Consider the following 16,714-nt stretch of genomic DNA (forward strand, 5'->3'; position numbering starts at 1 on the left):
TACTGTTTAAAATAACTGTTTAAAATGTGAAATAACTGTTTAATATGTAATTTATTGCTATATTTTCAGCATCAGTACTTCAGTCTTCAGGGTCACATGATCCTTCAGAAATCATTCTAATATGCTGATTTGCTCAAGAAAATTTTTAATTATTATTTTTGTCAATATTTACAACAGTTGAGTACTTTTTAAAATAAATTACAGAAATTAATACTTTTATTCTGCTTTAAATTGATCGAAAGTGATGATAAAGATATAACGTTAAAAAAAAATATTTTCTATTTCAGATAAATGCTGTTCTGAACTTTCTATTTATCAAAGAAGCCTGAAAAAATTATACTCAGCTGTTTTAAACATAATAATAATATTTTTTTTAACCAGCATATTAGAATGATTTCTGAAGGATCATGTGACACTGAAGACTGGAGTAATACTAAAAATGTAGCTTTGATCACAGGAATAAATTACATTTTAAAGTATATTCAAATAGAAAACTGTTATTTTAAATAGAAATATTTCTGAATTGTGCTGTTTTTGCTGTACTTTGGATGAAATAAATGCAGGCTTGGTGAGCAGAAGAGCAGAAAACATAAAAAATCTTACTGTTCAAAAACTTTTGACTGGTAGCGTACATCTCATAAATACTACATAGAATTGCACTGAAATTATTAAGTTAACACAGGAGACGTTCAGCATTTTAAATCTCAGCAAGTAATCATTTTTATTTTATTAGTTTCAATTGCAGTATATTAAAAATTCAATCCAAGGTACTTGCACAAATTAAAGAAAAGCAATCTATGACCAGCATATAAAGTCAGATGAAATTCAGTTTTCTAGTTTTCTAAATTTCATCAGTATAAAATCCTTTAATCACTAGAACTGTTAATCCAAACAATCTTGGGAAGAAAGTATAGACAACTGCATTAAAAAAAGATTGCAAAAAGCAAGCAACATGAATGGCAGACATAATGTCTGCTGTGTCTAGACAATCTTGAGATCCTTCATTGCAGATTCAAGGGTCTGAAACAGAATTAACAAAATAATTAATCATCTTTATGCACTTTTGCATTTTTGACTGCTGCAAATTAATTCAACAAGTTTTACCTTTACATCCCAAATAGCCATGCCTCCATCCATACCAGTGGTGCAGAATTTGGCACATTGTGCTTTTCCTCCATTAAGAACTGAGATTTGGCTTAGAAGTGAAAAAAGAACAAAAAGTGTTTCAAATTGAAGTATTTTTAGCATCACTAGTGGCAGCAAACAGAACTGCAATCTGTTTATTTGCGCAGCCTGATGGGCGGGGCATTTCAACATTGGCTTTTCCATACAGAAATTTTAGGTGTGGAGCTATTTGTTTCACCAATAAAAGGCAGGGAGTGTTTGAAACTTGTTTTTAATGCCACAGTGGATTAGAAATTACAAACTTTAAACTTAAAGGAATTAGTCTGAAAGACATACAGTCGAAGTCAAAAGTTCACATACACCTTGCGGAATCTGCAATATGTTAATTATTTCACCCAAATATGAGGAATTATACAAAATGCATATTATTTTTTATTTAGTACTTACCTGAATAAGATATTTCACATATAATATATTTACATACAAACCACATGAGAAAATAATAGTTGAATTTAAAAAATGACCCCGTTCAAAAGTTTACATACACTTGATTCTTAATACTGTTATTACTTGAATGATTCAGAGCTGTTATTTTGTTTCATTTTGTTTAGTGAAAGTTGTTCATGAGTTCCTTTGTTTGTCCTGAACAGTTAAACTACCTGCTGTTCTACAGAAAAATCCTTTAGGTCCCACAAATTCTTTGGTTTTCCAGCATTTTTGTATATTTGAACCCTTTCCAAAAATGACTGTATGATTTGAGGACTATAAAAAATAACACATTTTGTATGATCCCTCTTATTGTGGTAAAATAATTAACATTTTGCAGATTCTGCAAGGTGTATGTAAACTTTTGACTTCAACTGTATAATATACAATAGGCTGTACCTGATGCTGTTTTTGTGCACAGACTCCAGGACGGCTTCTTTGCTGTCAGCGGTGGCTTTCTTATCCAGGTTCTGGAAGCGTTCTCTGGCTGTCATGCCCTTCTGAGCACTCTGTTTGGGCACGTCAAGTTTCCCTCCAAAAGACAAGGCTGCTTTGTTTGAATCGTAGACAAACAACACAGGGTAGCAGTCATGGCCCTGAAAAAGATATGAAAATGAGCGGACAGTCTAAACAGATCACCCTGGCATCAAGGCCTGACATCTGTTGATACTTACAGCTGCCACTAGGCTGTTCTCAGTAATGAAAGTCACGCACAGAAGAGGCAAGGTTTCTGAAGTCAGACTGGCTAAGCTGGCAGGATGAAAGAAAATGATGTGGTAAATATGATTTTTAATGCTTTTTAAAGGCAAGGTACAGGGCCAGATTTGAAAGGCGATACTCACACAGCAGTCTTTCCTCCCTCAGCTACTGCCACAGTGCTGTCATGGCTGGCCCAGGCCACCCGATTCCCGCTGTCCGAGAAGCAGACGCCGTGCACCCAACCTGAGGTTCCAGTAGATTCAAACATGACCTCTCCAAAGGGCATTTTAGAGCCCCATGGTGTTGGAGCAGGCTTCTCTTCTACTTCTTTTATGTAAGCAGAAAAGATCCTGGATGGGGATTTAACAAATGGGAAGTTCATATAACAGCCATACTCATAAAACAGACATAATAATGCAGAAAAGATTAAACCTAACCTGCATTTGAAGTCACATGATCCAGCTGCCAAAAGGACGTTGTTGGGGTGCCAGTCCAAACAAAGGATGGTGGAGCGGATGGGCTTCTTAATGTGCTTGCACACCCACCTAGCATAATAAGAAATAACTTTAGGCATCTTAGATACACCCAATAAAAACAGTTGATTCGTTCTTAGTTTTGTTTTATTTGACAGGGATGCCTGCTGAAATCATAAAATGTAGAGTCAAACCAAAACTTATTCAAACACCAGATATAATTTTTGATATTAAAACTGATACAAATTTGGGACCAAAAAATTGATTTGACACTTTGACCTGACGATGTTTTGTTTCATACCTTTCTATCAAAGTTATCTGGCAATATCAAGATGAATTTGCTCTGACACAGTTTAACTTTTGAGTTCTTGTCATATTTTATTACCATTTTCTAAACTGTAGCGAATAAACTGTGATAATGTGAGAATTTTTGAAGGTGTCTGAATAAAATTTGGTTTGACTGTAGCTCCTTTACGTTTGCATTGTTTCGCCAGTAGGTGGTGACACGTGTATCATCTTTATAAGTGAGTCACTGAATCATTTATTCATCTAATTCCCTCAGAAACACTGTCCCTGTCCCAGATGGCACACTTCATGTGCACTTTTGCTCTTGCGGACTTACAATGGCCACCGTGTGTGCGTGTCCGTTAAGTGCACGAGAATGTCCCATTCGTCATTTTAGCTTTCAGAAGGATGCTTGCACCTTTGATGCGCACTTCTGCCGAACCCGCACTGAAGCAATCTCCATGGCAGACTTTCATCGGACAGTCAAAGCTGCATTATATCACAAAAATGCAAACTTAGAGGAAAACCACAAGGGTTTAGGGCGTGATTTTGGACAGGGCCACTGAATGCTTGTCAATTAGAAGGGTGCATCTTAGAGAGGTGATTAATTCAGGAACTAAACAAGTAACTGTTGCTGAATTCAGAACAGCATACTACCATATTACTACTTTTACCATAACTTTCCATGGCAGAAATGAGAGTAATACTAGTATGTGGTTCCGCATTCAGCATGTATGAGTCATTAAACCATTCACTCAATTACTTAAAAAAAAAATCATTCAGGAACTAAACAAGCAACTGCTGCTAAATTCAGAACCACATATAGCCATCTTAATATTTTTCGAGTTTCTTGGCATGGTAGAAATAATACGAGTACTATGCTGGTATGGGGTTCTGACTTTAGTGATGATATATATATATATATATATATATATATATATATATAAGATTAATCAAGTAGCTGTATGTATTGGGAATCTTTAAATCATTAATTAATCATTTGAAATCCATCTTTTCACACTGAGGACAACTGAGGGGACTCACGTTCACTGATGCTCCAGAAGGAAACACAAAGCATTAAGAGCCAGGGGTGAAAACTTTTGGAATTTAAATTACATTGCCTTCTGGGAAACATGTACGTATTTTCTGTAGCTTCTGCAATACTAAATGATAATACTAATAAAATGCTATGTAGGCAAATAAAAAAAATGTACACATCTTCGTTATGTTCAAAATTTTACACCCCTGGCTCTTAATGCATTGTGTTTCCTTCTGGAGCATCACAGTGAGCGTTTAAAGCTTCTGTAATAGTTGCATATGAGTCCCTCAGTTGTCCTCAGTGTGAAAAGATGGATTAATTAAACAACTAAACAAGTAGCTGTATGTATTAGCAAGTCATTAAATCATTAATTGAAACTGATTCATTCAAAAACGCTGATTCAGGAATGAATCAAGTGAGTGAGTCATGGAATCATTCATTGAACCGATTCCTTCAAAAACGCAAGTTCATTTAGCAACGCCGGTAAATTCCGCTGTGCCTATATTTGTCTATTCCCCTTCCGCCAATGAAATATTTCCAAAGCAACTTTTGTCTAAGAAGTTGTTCAGTAAGCTATTTATTTGTTGTTTATTGGACTACAACTTTCTTGTAAAGCAATATAAGATTCGCGCTGTTTGTCTGTGAGCAAGATGCCAAAACAGCTTCTGAAATTCACATTAACAGCGCGATAGCATGAATATGTAGTATTAAATGGCTCAATGATATCACATCACGTGTAACCTGTATTCCAGCATTGTCGCACAAGTGTCTGAATTTGACGAATCAGCAGATGAATCAAGTTTCAACGCGGTTGGTGAGTACCAGCATCCTCTGCTGTGCATTTCTAGTCCTGTCATCCAAACACTGCTTTAAACCGAGTCATATAAAAATAAGAGAGAGCCCATCTGCCTCATGTCATAAGTAGATTAACAATTCTGCCAGAAAAGGCTCACTATCCATTTCTGCTGTCCGATACTCACCAGTCATTATCCTGCTCAAAATAGCAGACTGAGATCAGACGTGAGCCACTGCCCACAGCAAACTTGTTTTCTTTAGGAGACCATTTCACACAGCGGGCGGCACGGTTGATCCTCAGAATGACCAGGGTGGGCTTCCATGCGTCTCCCTTTAGGGTCCAGACGTATGCGTTGCGGTCAGTGCCACAGGTCACAATGCGATTGCTCTCTGGAGCCCAGTCAATGCCTGGTTGATGAGGAAACAACCTGGATGAGATGCTGTTGGTCACATTAAAGCTCTGTGGCTGTGTAGGTCAGATGAACCTATAGACTTACCAGTAACCTGGCCATTGTGCTCCTTCAGCACATGGATTTTGTTCCAGTTGTTTCCCTCCTTCTTGTAGATATGGACTTCATGGTTATTAGGACACAGTGCAATTTCTGAACAAATAAGAAACAGAAAACAGGTATAAAATATTCAACACGAAGGACAAAAATACTTTGGCTTGATGGATTGGATAACAGCCTAAATATTTTATTAGTGAGTACTTGTTTATTCAAGGTTTATTAGTACCACTTTCTGTGGCTAACATGTGGATTGTTAAAGAGATAGTTCAGCCAAAAATTAACACGACCCCATGATTTACTCGACCTCAAGCCATTCTAGGTGTATATGATTTTCTATCTTCAGGCGAATACAATTGGAGTTATATTAAAAATGTCCTGGCTCTTCCAGGCTTTATAATGGCAGTGAATGGCTGTTGAGATTTTAAAGTCCAGTCAAGTGCGTCCATTCACCAGTTAAAGTGCTCAAGATGGCACCAGGTGTTAATAAAAGCCTTCTGAATCTATGCTTTTGTGTAAGAAAAATATCCATAATTAAAATTTTATGAACCGTAATCTCGTTTCTGCTAACTGTTGTATCTTTGTTCTTGTGAGAATAGCACATTTTCACCAGAGCTTACGCTACGTCTACATGCTACGTCATCCTCTTGAACGGCACTCTCTTGTAAATGCATGTGCGACAGATAGTGGAAGCTAGAAATTACAGTGTTAAATATGGATATTTTTTCTTACACAAACCCTTCGAAATTAACCCCTGGAGCTGTGTGGAGTACTTTTTATGATAGATACAAGGCTAGAAATGGGGGGGACTCGAGTGGGGACTGAATCCAGTGAGTGAATTTCAAGCGGGGATGGAATGCTAGTTCAAAATGTAGAGGACTTTCATCTTTTATCCTCATAACCTCCAAACGGCGTACAAATTTTATACATAAAATAATGGGATTTTCTGCATCTACGGTTTAAAAATATAAAATATGTTCTGAACTGGTGCCCCCCAGTAAATATTTGGCAATTTCCACCTCTGGATGGATGGATACACTTTATTGGACTTCAAAATCTTAACACCCATTCACTGCCATTATAAAGCTTGGAAGAGCCAGGGTGTTTTTTTTTTTTTTAATATAACTCTGATTGTATTAGTCTGAAAGAAGAAAGTCATATACACCTAAGATGTCTTGAGGGTGAGTCAATCATGGGGTGATTTTAATTTTTGGTTGAGCTGTCTTTTTAAGGAGAGTTTGGATTTATGTTGGTGATGTATGTTGTTCGCCTGGTATACAAAAAAATTGGTGCAAAAAAATAAATCTCTTTAAAATGAAACCCACTTTACTCTTTTGGAGAAATGAAAAACCACCCAAAACACCCTAGCAACTACCTGCAACTCTCCAATTTTATGGCACGCATCACTTAAAGTTTTCTTAAGAAAATGTTAAAGTAAAAAAAATTCCAATAAACTGAGCTTAAGTCTGGAAACACAATATGTTTCTGCAGAATAGTGTTTAAAAAAAGAAAATGGGCCTGTCCCAATACCCACACTTTGCTTTGCTTTGGAGTGGTATTTGAAGCTAAGTGTATCGCATCATTTTTGATTTTCAATTGTAAGTTAAATTAATTAGATGATGCATATAGTTTGGTAATCGGACGTAAAGTGTTTAATGAATATGTATTTTGTAAAACATTTTCAACTGCTTTTTGTAATTTAATAAAAAGCACCAGAATTAAAATTGTTACAAGGACCACTGAACATACACTACCAGTCAAAAGTTTTTAATTTTTAATGTAAGATTTTTAATGTTTTTTTTTAAAGAAGTCTCTTCTGCTCACCAAGCCTGCATTTTTTTGCAGAGCAAAACATTAAAATTTTGAAATATTTTCACTATTTAAAATAACTGTTTTCTATTTGAATATATTTTAAAATGTAATTTATTCCTGTGATTTCAAAGCTGAATTTTTAGCATCATTACCCAGTCACATCTTCAGAAATTCCAGTATTCTGATTTGCTGCTCAAAAACATTTATTATGTTGAAAACAGCAAAGTAGAATTTTTTCAGGTTTCTTTGGTGAGGTCAGAAGAACAGCGTTACTCTGAAATAGAAATCATTATAAATGACATTATAAATGTTTTTATCATCACTTTTGATCAATTCAAAGCATCCTTGCTAAATCAGTGTATTAATTTTTATCATTTCTTTCCCACCAAAAAATAAATAAATGAATAAATAAATAAAAAATTATACTGACTCCAAGCTTTTGAATGGTATAGTGTATAATGATATAAAATCTTTTTATTTTAGATAAATGCTGATCTTTGGATATTTTTATTCATTAATTTTTTTTTTTTTTTTTTAAATGTACTGTTTTAAATATTGCTAATAATAAATAATGTTTCTTAAATATTTCTAAATATTTATTTATACTTAAAATTTTATTACAAATGATTTTTGAAGGATCATGTGACACTGAAGACTGGAGAAATTATACAGAAAATTTAGCTTTGATCACAGGAATAAATTACTTTTTAAAATATATTCAAACAGAAAGCAGTAATTTAAAATAGTAAAAATATTTCACAATAATACAGCTTTTGCTGTATTTTGGATCAAGTAAATGCAGGCTTGGTGAGCAGAGAACTTTTGACTGGTACTGTACACAAGTTTATTTTAAAGTACAAATTATTTGAAAATCTAAAAGTGTAAATTAAGCTGTGTTAAAAGTTCAGCTGCCTTTCTACATCACTGTGTCATAAGTGTGTCCAATCATTTAATCAAAGGTTCTGCATATATTTGCTGTCTATGCACCAACATGAACATTTGGGCCTAATACTGAAAGCATGTCACATAAATAGACAAGTGGTCAAATGCAAAGGCTGCCAAGTATTGGAAACAGGCCCAGTGCTGGATTCTGACACAGCGTCTATTTCCCGCTATACGGCAGATGTGCGCCCACATTTTTCATAGGCGAGCTAGAAAACTTTCGTGTTTTTAACAGCAGCAGTCAAACCTAAAAGTCATTCTCAGCCGTCTCATTTCCCTGCTGTTGCTCTGCGGTCTGCAGAAGATGTACGACATCAGCAACAAAGCACCATTCATGGTAAAACAGGAAGTCTGGGGAGAATTAGTCATTACTGCTTCTCTCATCAGCATGGAAAGAAAAGCAGGGCGGCAGCAGTGCAAAGACACAACTTTGATTATATTTTTGCTCTTTTAAGACACTTTTTAAACTCTTAATAAAAACATAGTCCTAATTTTGTTTTTTAAAAGCACTTAACTGATGCTGAAAGATTCTGCTATCATAAACCACAGAAAAACAAGTATGCATGCTGCGTACAAGTTTATCTATGTATTTATACGTTTCCAGAAGGATATGCAGATTTTCATCCAAAATGTAGGCTTCAGCAGAACATTGTAGACATTCAGTAAGGAGCCCGATGGGCTCTCAAGAGCAAATGGTGGTTCACAGGATGATTTAAAATATTGGCAATCATTAAAATTCAAGTAAAATGCGTACACTGTAAAACATTTTCACCAGTTTCAACTTAAAAACTTAAGTTCAGCCTTAAAATTTTAAGTTGTATCAACTTAAAAGTACAAGTCATTTCAATTCACTTTATTGTAGTGAGTTAAAGTGACTTGTAGTTTTAAGTTGATTTAACTTAAAATTTTAAGGCAGTTGCTGAATGTAAGTTTTTAAGGTGAAACTGGTGAAAACTTTTTAGTGTGACGACCATCTCTGTGAGGAAATGTTAAACATTAGTTCATGAAAACCAGCGCACAGTTCAAATCCCATCAGACTCTCTTCAGAAAAATCCTCAAAAGACGTGTTTGATTCATGATCAGATGAGCTTTAGAGACAGAATCATTTGTGTATTTAGTAGTGATGCTCCCACATGATTACACAGTTCAGATGAAGGATATCTTTAGCCCTAGACACTGGGAGACGCTCCAAAGATGCTGCGAGCATGAGAACTTACGAGTTCGGTCCTTGTTCCAGGCATGGCAGCTGATAGGTTCAAGGAGAAAACTGTGATAAGACATGGCTGCTTTTACCTGCAAATTAAGTTAGAAGCAATTTTAAAATGAAAAGATTTAAGTGATATATTAATCAAACTATTGCAACAAGACTGCCCGTTCACTTCCGTAGAGACATGTCACTAAAATGGAGAAGTTTAGAACTTCCTATTACAATTCTTGTTCATTTTCTTTCCGGGTTGACTTGACACTTGAAACAAAAATGGTTTTGCATTTGTAACAGCAGTTTTTTTTTCCCTCAATGCTTGTACTAAATTAAAACCAGACCAGAAAGGAATGCGACAAAGCCAGATGCTCCCCTTACAAGAAAAACACATAAAACACCTCTACTATCTATCACAGTTTCCGTTTAAAACATAACGGTTCTCTCTGCTGAGTGAGTTTGCAGAAGTGAGTTTCAAATGTCAGGTAGACCATGAAAAGTCTCGCTACAGCTAAAAAGTCAGAGAAATACTGACACTTTCTAGTTGTCATTCTGCATGTTAGTGCATGTTAGTACACCAGCATTCCGTAACTACAGATTGCTTCACATCTGAGAAAGAATCTTCCAAATTCAGATAAACAAAACCATGTTTTTCTACTTACCCAGGAAACCGTAAAAAACTAGAGATGTGTGTGGGGGGATTGACAAATTCTGCAACAGAAGCCTGAGTTCGTGGACTCTGAGCAGTCAACACAAACGCTGGCTTTGCTCTGAATGAACTAAAGTATTTCCTTAGTCGTTTTTCTCTCCAAATATGCACTACTTCCCCTTCCCTGTTAGAAATATATAACCACTTCCTTGTGTGGGCGGTTGTCTGCTGCTGAGGAGGGCTTCTAAACTCTCCTTCACATTCTCTTCGGCTGCATGTTTTTAAAACCTCCGTCTGCAGAGCTGATTTATGGTCAGTAACTTTTTCGAATGAATCTTTATGTGCACTGTAATAATTTAGAAAAACCATTACTTGAAAAGAAATTGTATAACCCAACCTTGGGTTGCAATGAGAGCTGCGTATACCTAGTAGCATTTGAAAGCTCAGTGACCAAGGCATTGAATCAAACAGAAAGAGACGACATGCGCAAATGGTGTGTAGTATACGTCATTTATTTCTAGCAGACCATTTACATAAAATTCTCCTTTTAATTTAACACCTCTCCGGTTCCCCTGGAGACCCAAAACATTTTGATCAACCATCACACACTGCTGGGGTGCCAGCTTTGGCGTAGATTTTTACTTTTTTTTTCTTAAAAAAACAAACAAAAAGAAAACAAAGATCCTAACCCCTTTTTCCATTAGTGTTTTTCCATTTTTAAGAGTGTCACACATCAGTTCACACCACTGCTCAGTGCTTTTTTTTTTTTTTTTTTTTTTATTTAAAAACTTTCAGAAGTGTTATCCTTGTTAGTCTTCAAGCTGCATTGCTTGTGCTGTGTCATGCTAGTTCGTGTGAGTTTTACATGATCCGCAGGCCTTGGATTGAAGACTCTAAGGTCTGTGGAAAGAATTAAGTAAACATGGTCATTATTCTGGTTAACTGTGACTCAAGAGATGTTAATGGCATGAAAAGTTGATATTTGGCATAGTTTTGAAAAAACGTAATACAAACCTTGAAATCCCATATGGTCATTGCTCCGTCAATTCCTGTAGTGCAGAATTTGCGACAATCTCTTTTGTCTCCTTCATATATAGACACTTGGCTGCAAAGTTAAAATTAAACATTATAAAAAATTGTGCACAATTACATTAATAATAATGATTTAAAAAAAATAGCATATACAAAGTTAGGGGTCAGTAAGACTTGAAATACTTGTGAAAGTCTCTTATGCTCACAAAGGCTGCATTTATTTGAGCAATACAGTAAAAACAGTAATACTGTGAAACTATACTGCGTTTTTAAATGTAATTTATTCCTGTGATGGCTAAGCTGAATTACTCAAGTCTTCATGGTCACATGATCCATCAGTAATCATTCTAAATAATGATTTGCTAAAGAAATCAACGTTGAAAACAGTGCTGCTTAATATTTTTGTGGAAACTGTTATTCTATTATTCTCTGAGTAGAAAGTTCAAAAGAACAGCATTTATTTGAGATTTTGTCAACATTTGTTAAGTTGTAAATGTGACCCTGGACCGCAAAACCAGTAATAAAGTCTATTTTGTGAAACTGAGATTTCTACATCATCTAAAAGCTGAATAAATATGCTTTCCGTTCATGTATGGTTTGTTAGGATATGACAATATTTGGTTGAGATATTTGAATATCTATTTGAATATCAGAAATCTGAGGGTGCAAAAAAATCTGAATATTGAGAAAATCACCTTTAAAATTGTCTAAATGAAGTTCTTAGCAATTCACATTACTAATCAAAATGTAAATTTTGATACATTTATGCTAGAAAATTTACAAAATATCTTCATGGAATATAATCTTTGCTTAATATCCTAATGATGTTTGGCATAAAATAAAAATCGATAATTCTGACCCATACAATGTATTGTTTGCTATTGCTACAAATATACCCGTGCTACTTACAAATGGTTTTGTGGTCCAGGGTCACAAATGTCTTAACTGTCACTTTTGATTAATAGAGTTGTTTTCTTTCAGAAAAAAAGTCTTACTGACCACAAGATGCACAACTTTGTAGTGTAAATGTAATTTTCAAATCATTTTCGGCCTACGTGATGCTGTTCTGATGCAGGGTTTCTAGGGTGCTATTGCGGTCCTCAGTGGTGGCCCTCTTGTCCATGTTGCGGAAGCGCTCCATTGCGGAAATGTTGCGCTGGATGCTCTGCTTTGGAATGTCCAACTTGGATATGAAGGTCAAGGTTCCACCATCATCAAAACTGAACAGCATAGGGCAGCAATCGTGACCCTGACGAAAAAAACCTCTAGATTAGATCCTGAAAACAGGCAAATGCCTCTAAAGTACAGCACAACAAACACATTTCAACTAAAAAAAAAAAAAAAAAAAAAGGTTCTTACTGCTGCCACAATGTTGTTCTCAGAAACAAAAGTCACACTCAGAAGGGCAAGGAATTCTGTCTTCAACTGACTTGGCCTGCAAGAAATGTGCTATTAGTCATTAACAAGCATGATTTTGTTTTTTTACTAAACATGCCAACCATTTCCATTACTCACGTTGAGCTTTTTGTGGGGTCCACTACAGTGACAGTGCTGTCGTGGCTGACCCAAGCCAGTCGGTTGCCACTGGCTGAGAAACAGACACTGTGAACCCATCCTCCACTTCCTGCCCCTCCAAACTCTGCCATCACCTGCCCAAAGGGCATCTTGGACCCCCATGGGGTTGGAGCTGGTTTCTCATCCACCTCCTTGATGTACGCAGAGAATACCCTAAGAAACAAACATGCAAATATGATTCAGAGCACAAACAAAAAGTACATTTTTAGTGCTAGAGATATTTACATTAAGGGCTAACAAGCTTTAATAATCACCTGCATTTGAAGTCACATGACCCAGCTGCCAGAAGCACATTATTTGGATGCCAGTCTAAACTGAGGACAGTCGAACGGATGGGCTTCTTGATGTGTTTACTAACCCACCTAAATAAAAAACAAATTATATATACAGTCACAAGATCTGAAAGATAAATCAGTTAATCAATCTAGGCCAACGTATGAGCTGTGACCTACCAATCATTTTCAGACTCAAAGTAGCAAACAGATATGAGTCGCGCTCCACTCCCCACTGCAAACTTGTTCTCCAGCGGAGACCATTTCACAAACGTGGCAGCACGGTTGATCCTGAGAATAACAAGGGTGGGTTTCCAGACGCCGTCCTTTTGACTCCACACATAAGCATTACGGTCAGCTCCACAGGTCACAATACGATCACTTTTAGGAGCCCAATCAATGCCTAGAAAACAACAACAACAACACACAATGGTGAACTGGCCATTTCAATAATGTTTGTGAGGAATTTTTCAGTTTACAGGTACTTTTTACCTGTGATGTGTCCATTGTGTTCTTTTAATTCGTGAGCTTTCACCCACTGATTTCCGCTTTTCTTGTATATATGGACTTCGTGATTGTTTGGACTGATAGCAATTTCTGTAATTGAAAAACAATGTATGAGATGAGGCAGAAATGATAAAAGGATGGATACAGACAATGACAATGAAAATTTTTCTTACGGGTCCTGTCCCGGTTCCATGCATGGCATGTGATGGGTTCCAACAAAAACTGGTGGAGTGACATTGTCTCAATTTGCACCTCTGCCTGAGAAAAAACAAACACACACACATACAATCATGTTTGATTGATATGCCAATAATATAACTTTGATTATACTGATGATGTGTTAAAGCATTTTTTATATATTTTTTTATTTGGCTTACTAATGAGGAATTTAGTATAACACTGGAAATTTTTCCAGCTGCCAAGACAAATACATGTGTGGTTTCTCTCACTAGTGTGATTGTGCAGGAGTACAAACACTAGGAGGTCTGCTCCACTTAAACAGACTGATCCAGTCCAGTTTTGATTGGTGACAAGTAAAGCTTGATGTTTTGCTTTTTTTATTTATCTATTTGTGACCCTGGACCACAAAACCAGTTATAATTGTCATTTTTTAAATTGAAAGCCAAATAAATAAGCTTTCCATTGATGTATGGTTTGTTAGGATAGGACAACAAAATCTAAATATTGATAAAATCCTCTTTAAAGTTGTCCAAATGAAGTTCTTAGCAATGCAAATTACTAATCAAAAATTACGTTTTTATACATTTACAGTGTTAAATTTACAAAATATATAAATGGAACATGATCTTAATTTATATCCTAATGATTTTTGGCATAAAAGAGAAATCAATAATTTTGACCTTTGTGTATTTTTGGCTATTTATGATTGGTTTTGTGGTCCAGGGTTACATTTTATTTGCAGAGAACACATATAGTGACCAAATTTAGTTTGAAACCCAAATTAATTGACATTAATTACATGTTTAGTAAACTCTTTATTTTGAGTTTTATAAAAAAGTATCACACTCGCAATCGTGGATAATCATGTACTCTGGATTTAGTTATAAACGGTTTCTTGAGTGTCAAAAACGATGAAAACCAGCCCTGGCGAACTGGCAAGCCGGGGATAAATCACATCCATCAGTCAATGTTCCCAACTAAATCTGCACTGTTTTTCGTCTGTAATCACATACTAAAGCAAAAACTGCCAGTTCAACCGGTAAAACTAGATGACGGCTGTCAGTTCCCGATTTTAGGGCGTGGATGAGGCAGAAGATCAATATCTGATGCCATAGGCTTCTGTTCGCGAGCTGGCTCCCTGCTACATTAGCCGCGAGCTAACGCGAAAAACGGATTAAATTCAGGCAAAAAATACGCAGAAAGCTGGAAAAGGGATCCCGGGTTTAAAGATAAAGGTCTGTAGTATCTCATATAACCGTCAAAACTATTACAGCGCGAGTGAAGTTACAGAAATGTCCGTGGTCTGTTAGATTTGAGGATCAGGAAGGCCTTGCTCAAGATGCCGGTTCAGTCCCGCTCCCTACTGTCGGGAATAGGGATGACACGGGCCTCATTTACCTCAAGCGATGCTCCGCTTCTTGTGGAAATGTTCGTAAGGATGTTCGCTCTCGGGTGTTCACCTGGTGGACGGACTTGAATTCGCGGACTCTGGACAGTCGACACGAATTCACTCCGACTGCTCTTCTCGCTCCCTGATTTTGGCCTGTCAAGGAATCCAGGAAATGGCACACGGCTTAGCGCGCATGCGTACGCACGGCAAACGGTGGGCGTGTCCGCTCACAGCGCAAGTCATTCAGGAGACAATGGTGAGGGCTGGCTGGCACTGTAAGAGGAGGAGGCCGGTGTTCAAAGGAGTGTGTAACTTTTGATACTTTTGAACTAAGCCTGGATAAGATTAATCTTATTATTATGTCTCTGATAATGACTTGTCCTTATTGTATCTGTGCAATATTATAGTGTGGTTTTCTTGACATTATTTGTTCTAAAGACTACTCCCTCATAATAGTCCTTTCTTTGTACATTGCTTTCCCTGATATGTGGGCTAGATTCTGCCACTTTCACAATTATAAAGTTTAATCAAGGCCGAATGTGACCCTGGACCACAAAACCGGTCTTAAGTAGCACTGGTATATATGTAGCAGTCAGGGTTGCCAGGTTTTCACAACATACCCTGCCCAATTGCTACTCAAAACTAGCCCAATTGCGTTTCGAAGGTAAATTCACATTTCAGGGGCTAAATATGACGTTATTGGGGTTGCTTCATCCCGCAGACATTAAAATCTACCTGCGGCAACAGTGTAAATATAGCTCACTTCCATGGAAAAACCACAGACTTGGCAACACTGGTAGCAGTAGGCAAAAATACATTATATGGGTCAAAATTGTCGATTTTTCTTTTATGCCACAAATCATTAGGATATTAGGATAATGTTCCATGAAGATATTTTGAAGATATTTTTCTACCGTAAATATATCAAAACTTAATTTTTGATTAGTAATATGCATTGCTAAGAATTTCATTTGGACAACTTTAAAGGTGATTCTTTTTCAATATTTAGATTTTTTTGTACCCTCAGATTCCAGATTTTCAAATGGCTAAATATCATCCTATCCTAACAAACCATACATCATTGGAAGGCATATTTAAAAATGGGGTGGGTTATGATTGGTTTGGTGGTCCGGTGTCAAAATTTAGTTGTCAGCAGATGCTGGGCAAAATTATAAGGATTACATGTATGCATATAGGCTACATTACCATTCAAAAGCTTGTTAACAGCATTTCTTAAAATAAATTAATACTTTTATTCTGCATCAATTTGATAAAAGATAAAGTAAATATGTTGACATTGTTACAAAAGATTTCTATTTTAAATTAATGCTGTTCTTTTGAACTTTCTATTCATTAAAGAATCCTGAAAAAAACATATAATTGCTTCCACAAAAATATGAAGCATATAAAACAAAATTCAACATTTATAATAAGAAACACTTCCTGAGCAGCACATCAGCATATTAAAATGATTTCTGAAGGATCATGTGACACTGAAGACTGGAGTAATGATGCTGAAGATTCAGCTTTGCATCAAATTTTTGATCAAATATGTGCAGCTTTGATGAGCATAAGAGAAAAAAATGCATTTTGAAAAAAACCTTACCGACCCCATACTTCGAAAAATCTCTGTAAGTTAAATACACATTTCTACAGCTAGCATTTCATATGCTTATAATATTAGGTAATGATTTTTTTTAAATTGCATTAATTCAAATTACGATTCTGTAGCATGTTTGCTACCTGTCC

At 36.1% G+C, this 16,714-nt stretch overlaps 2 protein-coding genes across 2 annotated transcripts; both read right to left on the minus strand.

Moving 5' to 3' along the window:
• Positions 1-688: 688 nt before the first annotated feature.
• Positions 689-10,186, minus strand: arpc1b (actin related protein 2/3 complex, subunit 1B). The gene is made up of 10 exons (XM_051105528.1): positions 10,023-10,186; positions 9,380-9,455; positions 5,400-5,504; positions 5,088-5,310; positions 2,748-2,855; positions 2,454-2,660; positions 2,286-2,361; positions 2,011-2,207; positions 1,105-1,195; positions 689-1,020 (listed from the first exon to the last, which is right to left on the minus strand). Exons 2-10 carry the CDS (start codon positions 9,441-9,443, stop codon positions 982-984), a joined length of 1,110 nt encoding a protein of 369 aa, XP_050961485.1. The 5' UTR covers positions 9,444-9,455; positions 10,023-10,186; the 3' UTR covers positions 689-981.
• A 580-nt stretch (positions 10,187-10,766) lies between these two features.
• arpc1a (actin related protein 2/3 complex, subunit 1A) lies at positions 10,767-15,141 on the minus strand. The gene is made up of 10 exons (XM_051105527.1): positions 14,974-15,141; positions 13,569-13,653; positions 13,381-13,485; positions 13,069-13,291; positions 12,871-12,978; positions 12,557-12,769; positions 12,401-12,476; positions 12,097-12,290; positions 11,024-11,114; positions 10,767-10,909 (listed from the first exon to the last, which is right to left on the minus strand). Exons 2-10 carry the CDS (start codon positions 13,630-13,632, stop codon positions 10,871-10,873), a joined length of 1,113 nt encoding a protein of 370 aa, XP_050961484.1. The 5' UTR covers positions 13,633-13,653; positions 14,974-15,141; the 3' UTR covers positions 10,767-10,870.
• Positions 15,142-16,714: the final 1,573 nt, after the last annotated feature.

This window comes from Labeo rohita, chromosome 3 (assembly GCF_022985175.1).
Source record: "Labeo rohita strain BAU-BD-2019 chromosome 3, IGBB_LRoh.1.0, whole genome shotgun sequence".
Taxonomy (NCBI): Eukaryota; Metazoa; Chordata; class Actinopteri; order Cypriniformes; family Cyprinidae; genus Labeo; species Labeo rohita.